At 41.4% G+C, this 10,349-nt stretch overlaps 1 protein-coding gene across 1 annotated transcript; it reads right to left on the bottom strand.

Annotated features, from left to right (window-relative positions):
* Positions 1-647: 647 nt before the first annotated feature.
* LOC306930348 (uncharacterized protein) lies at positions 648-9,054 on the bottom strand. The gene is made up of 4 exons (XM_079511273.1): positions 8,808-9,054; positions 7,318-7,442; positions 6,608-6,820; positions 648-3,830 (listed from the first exon to the last, which is right to left on the bottom strand). The coding sequence occupies exons 1-4, from the start codon at positions 8,935-8,937 to the stop codon at positions 3,798-3,800; spliced, it is 501 nt and encodes a 166-aa protein (XP_079367399.1). The 5' UTR covers positions 8,938-9,054; the 3' UTR covers positions 648-3,797.
* Between the last annotated feature and the right edge of the window lie 1,295 nt (positions 9,055-10,349).

The following is a 10,349-nucleotide window of genomic DNA, read 5'->3' as shown; positions in this document are numbered from 1 at the left end:
CACTCTGATTACATTATAACGACGAGGTAAAATGGCCACCGTTCTGATTTAAATGCTTTTTATTGAACAATAAGGAAGATACGTGTAATATACCCACCCGAGGACTTATATAACATCCGTGGCCCTGGGATGAGCACTTTATCTGAACGTTCATGTAGATGAAATTAAGGGACGGGTTGTAAATGGAGAAAGTACAAAACAAATCAACGATGGCTATTCACTTAAACGAATACCTCAAACTTTAACATACCTCTGTGGCTTTCATCCAGATATGAATGAATGAGTGCAGTAGTACTCCTGTAACCCAGAAGTCTTCTTTAACACTGAAATGTGTGTTAATTATTTAGAACTATAAACTAACTTTAACTTTCTGCTCCTCGCGGATCACGTCTTCAAAGTGCAACCACTAAACGTGTCCGTCTGAATCTGAACACACGGTCGCAGCGAACGTATTCTGGGTCTTGATCTGAGGTCTTCTGCTGCCATCTGCTGGTCATTTACAGAGCTACTCCTAATGAGACAGACGGAGTAGGCCAGGGGATAAAACAATTGGTGCTATTTTATCATGCTCATTAGTGAGGAGAGTCCTTTGTATACTTAAAGCAGCATTATTATACAAGTGTTTTAATAAATACAATGACATTTTGTCCAATCTGCATGGTAGAGCAATAGAACTTCATCAGCCATCATTGCAAAGACATTTAATTGAAAATAAAATAAAAGAGTAGCAATACAGACAAAAACACAACTGTAAACAGCGTTAGGCCACCACTTTTCCCAGAAGCAATAACAGATAGAGGTACAGTATCCCAATGTGGTGTAATACATTTATGGAGTATTAACCTATCAGAGAAATGCCCAAGAAAGAGACGTCACAGTTGTCAGAATGTCAGTGCACGACTGAGAAGAAAACTTTGTCCACGAGGAGAAGAGGCAATCCTTTGATGAGTCACGTATTTACAAACCATTTCATGGCAAACAGGCGACAGGCTTCGCAAGTCTGTCCTGATGACATTGTGCAAACGAAGAGATTATTCTTTTAGACAAAACTTAATTTGCTTTGTCGAGACACCCCTACAGTATATTCTATAGTCTAGGTGGGATTTTCTTTCACATTGATGTATAAAAGCCAGAATAAGTTTCATAAATCCCCTGATTAATGAACAGAGTTTATGCGTGACCTACAACATGGTTCTCTCTTTCAAGTATTGAGGATGACCGCTTGGTAGAGGTGTGCTAAATCTAGGTTTCACCTGGTGAGAACATACTGTACAAACATAAAGACTACACTACATGCAGTGTGGTTATCATGTGGCGCACACAGACCAGTTTATTCCAGATTTATGGGTCACTTGGTCAAAGCTCATTCACATCAAAACACACGTCATTAAACTCCAAGAGTGTGGAGATTGAACCTTGAGTTAAATCAAACAAAAAGGCAGAAAGATTGTTTCATTATTCCGTCTATATATATATACCTTTAATTAAATTAGAATACCCAACTGCTCCTGGAAAGGTATGGTTTCATTTCATCATGCTCAGACCCAAACTATAAGAATTTCATTCAATAGCAGGTCTGTCACTTAAATAATTGTCTAGCCATCAAAGTTACGTGGGAAATATATTTATATATCGTCTGTCGGGGTGGAAAGCTCACATACAGTCCAGAACTGTTACTTTTCAGGATTCAAATGCAGAAAAAGCAAAAGCAAAAGTAGATTTACAAACTCAAAACACGTTTATAGCTTGTGTATTATGTGCTACTTTTGATACTTTAGTGTAACCCTGTAATGTGATCAAATAGGGCGCTTATTTTACGAAAAAATAAAAATAAAAAAAACAATAAAAAACAAAAATTAAAAACAATATTGTTGCCTGACAGCAATAATGTTTTACAATAAAGCTGTGCACGCCGGTGGTCTTCAATGCCAGACAAAAGATGCCAGGCATGGATTAAGAACCCAATACTGTACATGAGTCATTATTTCATGTTTGACAACATTCAGAGCGTGCCAACCTATAGGTGAAACAATGAATCACCACCCGTTTCGACTGGTATAAATGGACAAGACCGCAGTTATCAGTTAGGATCAGTACGAATTTTTCGAGCTAGTATGGGCATGCTCTGCCGACCCAACGGCTCAGTCGGTAGTTCTCCGTGATTATTTCGCTTGATAATCACTGATGTCCTGACGGAGGTGCGCGGTGTCTGGTGGCCTTGAGCCACGTGAGGCACCGCCGAGCGAGGCGCCGTGCCGAGCATTGCGAAGGCCACCAGACCCGACTCAGCGCCGTCCGAGTTACCTCCCGATAGGCAGAGAATAGTATATATTAGTAGTCCCTAGTTTCCATGCACCGACAATAGTTGGAAATGACACGTCCACCAGGGGGAAACCTTGACTAGGCTACTATGGTGAGTAGGCCAGTATGGCCATACTGGGCCCATAAGATGCATGATAAACGGACATACTGGGCCCATAAGATGCATGATAAACGGACATACTGGGCCCATAAGATGCATGATAAACGGACATACTGGGCCCATAAGATGCATGATAAACGGACATACTGGGCCCATAAGATCGAATCACTCTGCAATAGCTACAGCACACACCATGAAATAAATATAATGTTCTTGACAATCAGGTGGGCGATTGTACAGAGCAGCTCTGATTATGTGCACAATGTTCTCATGCAAAACATATAACGATTTAAGACTGAAAGTCAAATGATTACAGGATATCTTACGGTACGACAGTCTCTTAACAATCAATCGATCCATTTTGTATTGACGATTGTATACACAATACATTTGTATTATGTAAGAATAGTTTCCCTGAGTACTGTAGTGTACAATATGACCACCCTGCCTGTGCCAGTGATGCTTTGTCCACTTTGTAGATTGTCAATGTCAATGACCCCTTTTAAAAGTCCATGATTGATTTGAACATCACGTGAAAAGGGTGTCTCACCAAAACTGGTGACCAATTTAATTCTATAACTCAGCAGTAACGTGAGCCTGTTGATGGCACGCGATGTTGAAAAGGTAATCGATTGTGTCGTGTATGCTAACATATGCTGATATGAGACTTGACTGTAAAATACACCAATATACTACAGCCAACACAGCAACCTAGAGTCATAGTAATCAGTGGTAACCAATTTTGTTGCAACACCAGGAGACATACTATTTATTTCTTGCAAGTGGTCTTTTTTTTGTTGTTCACTTTGGCTACAACAGCTCAGCTGGACAGGAAGGTTGCTGGTGTTTGGTCTCACTCACTCACACACTCTCTCACACACACAGTCTTACATCATCAATTCCAGTGACGGACGGTCGGAATCACAAGTCAACAGGTCCAGGTTTTGACAGAGAAAAAGGTATTTAAGGTAATAAAAAAAAACACAACTCTTGATTGACTGGGCTGTAACAAAAGTCCATGCTTGGATGTTCTTTTTCCCTTTCAAAGTTCAGACCTAAAGTTGTGCCCCAGTCAGATGTCACTAGATATTAATGCATATTAAAGACAAAGTCATCTCTCAAAAACAGATTCCAAGCTACAAAGAAAACAAACAGCGTTTGTTTTTGGCCGATGGCTTCCCAGATTGGGGAGAAAGTGACATTTCTGTCTCCAGCAAAAGAAAGAAAGAGAAAGTCAGCCGATGTGTGGCTGACAGCAGCTTTAAGGGTTTTATAATTTCAGGTTTCAATTGGAAATGGAATCATTCAGAATGTACCAACGGTGTCCCCCGGACCTTTAGTGTTGGTTGGACGTTAGCCCAGTCAAGTCCACTTCTTATTGGGGCCTGCATGGATTTGCCACGGCATCCTGAAAGAAAGCAAAGGAAAACCATATCACTGATTGGCGGACTGTGTGTGCGTGTGTACGTGCTTCCGTGCGTGCGTGCGTGCGTGCGTGTGTGCGTGTGTGCATGTATCTGTGAAGCATATTATGTAAATCAGCTGTTCAGAAACGGTGTTCAACTACATAAATCCTAATTACTGCACATCCTACTGAATGAGCAAATATCTGACTGAGGTCTCCCGACTCGAGTCAAATGAGTCAGTCTGCTTATTACAGCAGATTAAGCCAGTTATATTGCATTGGTGTGTGGATCTGCAATCATTACTGACGGCCAATGCAATCCTATTACCTCATACTATATTGATGGTGAAATCAGAGTTCTCCCACTAACAGGGCAGTGACAACATGTAACAGTGTGCCTTGCGTTGCGCTATGGTTTTCATTGGCATAATTTATTAATTTGACTTCAGAACACCAAAAACGTTGAACAGAACAGCCATATATGCTAATGGATCCCCATGTTCCCCATACTTCTCCAAATACCTCACTCTAGGTACTTCCTGTTTTATATATTTGTATTTGTTTTATTTTATTTTATGATCTACCATATAATTCAATAATTATCCATATTTTTGGCGTTCTAGGCAAAACGTTTCAATATTTTCCAAAAACCTTCAAAAAAGCATCCGTGTATTTTGTTTTATTTTAGCGTAGGGTATTCAAACATAGCAGATGTACAAGCTCACAGCGCTGCATGCTTGTAACATCTGCTATTTTTGATTATTATTTTTTTTGTATCTTGAAAGTGTGAGAACTACCGATTTAGAAGGCATTTGTAGAATCTGCCTCAGGTCTTATGTGGTAATTGATTCGACACGTCTAAATTATTAGATACATCTAAAAAGGTAATAGATACAATAATAGTCAATAAAGTAAACAATAGTTGCAGGCTACAGCACCAGGAAGCATCTTCCCGTGACCGAAAACAGTGCATTTTGTTGAAAGGAATTATTATTTGGCAATAATATAGCAATAATAACTGAGATAACAGCATCACGTCATGCTTAGTGTAGCCGAGTGTGTCAGAGCCTCTGCCTGATGGCCTCAAAAGTCTAATATATCCCCCAGTCCCTTTGGTCAAGTGGTTAAGATGTTGGACTTTCACGTGGGGGACCCGAATCCCTGGTGTTACATTCATATTTAATGTAACACCAGGGATATTTAATACAGTAATGCAGTTCATATCATGAGTTAATAATTGCTGTGAAACAGTGTAAAGGGCAGACAGATTAGATCTGATCAAACCAAACACACTGGGTCAGTGGTGTGTGATTTACTTTAGTCTTTAATCCGAGTCAAATTCGGCTGTTTGATCGACCAACATTGAGTAAGGGGCTTTTTAATTTAGAGTAAAAGTATCAATTCCACCATGTGTCTGCTACAAGTAAAAGTGTGTGTCGGCGAAAAGCATAAGTTTCCAAATGTATAAAATCCTTTGAAAATAGCCAAAGTATATACGGTATACAGGGCTGGGGTGGTGCATGCATCGTTTTGTAATAATAATCACAATCTACGAAGTAACAAAAGTTTCCAAATGTATAAAATCCTTTGAAAATAGCCAAAGTATATACAGTATATACAGTAGGCCTATACAGGGCTGGGGTGGTTCATGCATCGTTTTGTAATAATAATCACAATCTACGAAGTCACAAAAGTTTTCAAATAATTGTAACCCTAACCTAACCGTAACCCTTCTTTCCAGTTACTTCCCACCACTGTGTGATTTTTCTCTTTTTGGGGGGATTGACCATCACCTGCCGAGCCGAAATTCATAACCTGTCATGCTGAATGGGGACATGCAGTGCAGAATGTGACACACATACAATGATGCAAATCTATTTGCTAGTTTGTAGTCCGTTTGAGTGGATGTGGTTGTTATTGGTCACACCATGAGCACACACAGTGAATGACAGCAAAGTGTGGTCAATGTCCGCGTAGCCTCGGAAACCCAGACGTTTCGCGTGACAATAAATATGAAGATACAGGAACAGCTGTGATGTTTGTTTTTAGCTGGTTGATGTCGCCCGATCAAAGCAGAAGATGGGAATTTGCTTCATCACGGGAAGCAAAGGCTTTTTTATTTGGCCATTATGCATATGGAATTCAGCCTTTGTCAAGTCCCGCCAGTGGTTTTGCCAGCCGGTTTTTGGAGCCGGCCAGCAAATCTACATCTAACCTCAAACCCTTAGATCTCCATATTTGGAGCTGACCTGTTCTGACATTCCATATGTTGATCCTCCTCACCCGTCCTTCCTCTTGGATGTCTCTCTTTTGACTGACTGATACCTGTCCATTCAAACTCTAGACGGGCCTGCTCCAAAGTCATTAGCGCAGCCGTGCCCGGCAGCCGACGAAAACTAGAGTTCTCCCTACCTGGGCCCTAACTGGGCTGGCCCGAGGCCCCGTCTGGCATTACTAATTAGAACACATTTTACCTCTACCCAGCCCGAAAACGTCAATTTACAATTTAGGCATTTAACATAGTCTCTTATGGTATGGTTATGGTTAGGATAAGGATCTGGGCGGCCGTACCTGTTCTAATTATTATTTTTTAAGGCTTGTTAAGGACTTCAACTAAGCATGATAAGCATATTATTTCCTTTGTGTGGGTGACCAAAAGCAGTGACCAAAGTCACCAAACCAGTAAATAAACAAAATGCCTGCAGTGACAGTGAACTAAATATATTCCTAGTATGTTCTTTCAAGGCCAATAAACAAAACACAAAAGAACAGGTGCTCACCCATCCACCTTGACGAGCAAATGAGTCACCGACATTCTGATTGAGGAATGAAATCAGGGTGTTCTGCACTTTGGTTTTGAGCTGCGGCAACTTATCCTTCAGGTAGAGACCCAGAGCTATGGCCGTCCTGGTCATCTGGATCTCTGGAGAAATCTCCGCCGGCTGCGCCCGGCACAAGGCCTCCACGTTCTTACTGAACACCTCTCTCACAACCTGAGGGCAGAAGAGATAAGAGAGGGTTAGCCAACAGACAACACTCTGCGTATAAGGGATTGTGCTACATTTCCATCTTTTCAATTCAATCTGAAAAAATGGTTGCTTGAAAACTTGAAAAAAAGCTGCAACCATTTGTGATCTTGTTTTAGATGTATTTTTATGCTGTGTTCCCTATGTAATGTTATGTAAATGTATTCCACTGTTTGTCTGTCTGTTTTCTGTTTTTGTGTTTCTTTGTGAGGACTGTGGATGAAAACTATTTGCTATATCCGGTGTATTTACGTCCATGTGATGTCCATTAATATGCATTGTCCTGTCCAAATAAACAAATAAAGTAAAAAAGTAAACACTTCTGATAAATGATTGACAACAATCTGTGTTGTGTTGTGTGTGTGTGTGTGTGTGTGTGTGTGTGTGTGTGTGTGTGTGTGTGTGTGTGTGTGTGTGTGTGTGTGTGTGTGTGTGTGTGTGTGTGTGTGTGTGTGTGTGTTTACATGGTCTGCTGTGGCCGAAAGTAGCTCCCTCTTCACGTCCTGAAACCTGGGGTTTGTCATCATTTGGTCGGCCACCTCCCTCAGTTTCGCAGCCAGTGGGACTGGGTCGAAATCATCGTCTGAATCTGAAGAGAAGTACATGCGATAAGACTTTATACCCACTAAAAGTAAACGTACAGAGGAATTCAACCATGTGTAGCAGAGAGTGGCTCTCGACCTCAGCCTGATGGCCTCAAAAGTCTAATATCTAATACCTCCCTACATGTATATCCCTTTGGTGTAGTCAGTGGTTAAGATGTTGGACTTTCCATCAGTGCCCATACCCGAGGCGGGGTTGGCGAAAGGGCCTTTCTGTGTGGAGTTTGCATGTTCTCCCCGTGTCCCCTAGGGTAGGTACCCTCACAAAAAACTCCCCCTGGCCAGCCGGGGCGCCTGATGGAGGGGAAAGGAACTGGTCGGATACCGTGTTCCTTCCACGCGGCATGCGCTTATACGTTCGGCCCGGGGAAACTCCCCCGTCAGGTGAAAAGAAGCAGCTTGGACTCCTCATGCATAGAAGGAAGCATGAACCCCCCCCCCCCCCCCCCCCCATGGATCATGGAATCATGGAACGCCCTACCAACAGTCATTAAGACATGTGAATCCCTTGACTCCTTCAAAACCGCTCTCAAAGGGCATCTACGGACGGCTGCAATTCGAAACTGGCCCCCGTAAAATCTGAATCCCCCCCAACCGCCCCCCCTCTTTCCCCTCACTGTATGTTTCTTTTCCCTTTTTACCTCCTTTATGATGAATTCCTGTTCTGATTCTTTGACTATATAGAAGTGTCTATTTGTACGTCTCTAAATGTTTTGATGAATTGAACATGGTGGACCCTCTTGTAAACAAGTGTAATGCTTAATTGGGTCGTCCACTCACAGTTAACAGTCTTTGTATTGAGTTTGTGCTTGAAATGTACTGTAATTCTGCAAACTGTTAATAAATATTTCAATCAATCATGTATGCCTACTTTACATGGATCCTTACACATCATACTCAATGCGTGTAGGCCTACATTGCAAACAATACACAACAACAATGACCCCATTACGTTACACACGTTAAGAAATGTAGATAGATTGACACAGATGAGGCATGGGATCAAGAGATGTGAATTTTATGATTTTGAATATCTAATATCAGGAAGAAAGGGGAAAAAAAGAACTAAGTCAGAATCGATTAAATACAGATCTATATGACAGACCAAGTTGCTTGATCCAAGGCCAAGGCTGCCTGCTACAGATAATTCTGACATTGTCATGTTGTCAGAATCAATAAATACACAATACATAGTCTAAATCTTAGGCTACTATACACTACAGTGTATAATTCACTCTCACTCAGACATTAACCTCACGTTGTCACCAGGTTTTCCTATACTCAGACATACAGTAGCCATAAGCTGCCAGCCTAATATTAATTTGAATTATTACACACATACTGATACATACCGTCGCCACCAGCACCATCGGTCTCTAAATCACTGTCCTGGCGTGGGAATCGCGTCGGAATCGCGGTGTCGTCGTCGAAGAGACAGCATATGATCGCCAATGTCTGCTGCTCTATGTCTCTGGGAGCCATGATGATGTTTTTATAAACTAGAGAGATGAGAGATCACACACTGTACAAAACAAACAGAAGTATAGTTTTGTTAAACAGTCAGCCAAAGCATGCAGACACGCCTTGACTGTTGCCTTGAGGGCGTGTCTAGGTTCGGTGTCACGCAGCGGGGGGAAATAGCTGATCTACAAGCTCACAACGCGTCGCGTCCGCGACGCGTTGTGAGCTTGTAGATCGGCTATACTTTTCTTTCCTGGTCGGTGCCGCTCGCTAACTACGTATGCGCGACAGTGCCATGGTTGATGGAAAAATAAATGAGTAGTGATTTCGGGTAATGACCAGTAGAGTGCAGCACTGGCCCATTTTAAATCACTATTGCATTGGTCCTAAAATGAGTTTAAAAAAAAGCCCATTTTATGTTTACGTCTATGTGTAAAGCAGTGGTTCTCACACCACACGTTTTCATATTTAACCCTAGAACTCTAAAACTTAACCTTTGTCAAACCATCAATAAACCCGGGTATATTTTTACCCTATGTAATTATGTATCTCATAAAAATATATTAAAGACAATACATGGCAACTTGAGGTACTCTTATTTAATATGTAATATTTCATCACGAAAAATAGGTCATAGGGGGGGGCAGAGTCCCAACAATCGTGTGTCCTCCTGCCCACCCAATCAAAAGTTATGGGGAATATTTATTTTTAGCCAATATAAAAAATACCACTAAATATCTGTACCTTATCATTTCTGATTGGGTGGGCAGAAATCTAGACCCACCTGAACACTTTAGTTTTCTATGCATTTAGAAAGAAAGAAAGAAAGAAAGAAAGAAAGAAAGAAAATTTACTTTTACTTGTCCCTGCAGTATTTGCATCATATCGTTGCTAATGGGCCGAAACCTTATCTACATTATTTATTTGAACTACTTTTTTTATATATTTTTTTTCCATTAATCAGTGTTGTGAAAAGGGAAAGTGGTTAAATGTGGGTCTTTAGAAATATCAAACCAATGACCAGCAAGCAGGTTTTTTTGGGGGGTTTTTTCTCCAACAGACAAGCGACAACAATAATATTATTCAAGGTCACGCTCAAGGCCAGAGCACTTCCTCTCCTCAGTACTTGCCCCTGTGGTGTAGAAAGCTTAATAACATTAAGACAAGAAGGGAACAAGCACCAAATGAGCTGCCAGGGAGAGAGGGAGGAGGGGGGTCTGACAGACAGTCCAGTGCACAGAGACGAAACCCCAGGAGAAAAATGCTCTTAAATGGCACTTAAACCCCATATATGGTTATAGGATGACCCAGTGGCGTTTCCAGGAATTCCATTTTGGGCAGGCAAGAATTCCATTTTGGGCAGGCAAGAATTCCGTTTTGGGCAGGCAAGTTGTGTTAATTGTCGTCTCCCTGCGCACAATCAGTAGCACTAA

Source organism: Electrona antarctica, assembly GCF_951216825.1.
Source record: "Electrona antarctica genome assembly, chromosome: 9".
In the NCBI taxonomy this organism is placed as follows: domain Eukaryota; kingdom Metazoa; phylum Chordata; class Actinopteri; order Myctophiformes; family Myctophidae; genus Electrona; species Electrona antarctica.
The sequence above is the reverse complement of the archived record's forward strand: the minus strand, read 5'-3'. Positions and strand labels throughout refer to the sequence as shown.

Coding starts and splice junctions, on each gene's coding strand:
- LOC306930348 (XM_079511273.1), bottom strand. CDS start 8,937: ATGGCTCCCAGAGACATAGAGCAGCAGACATTGGCGATCATATGCTGT. Junction 7,443..8,807: donor CGATGGTGCTGGTGGCGACG/GTATGTATCAGT, acceptor ACTTCTCTTCAG/ATTCAGACGATGATTTCGAC. Junction 3,831..6,607: donor TTGCTCGTCAAGGTGGATGG/GTGAGCACCTGT, acceptor GCTTTCTTTCAG/GATGCCGTGGCAAATCCATG.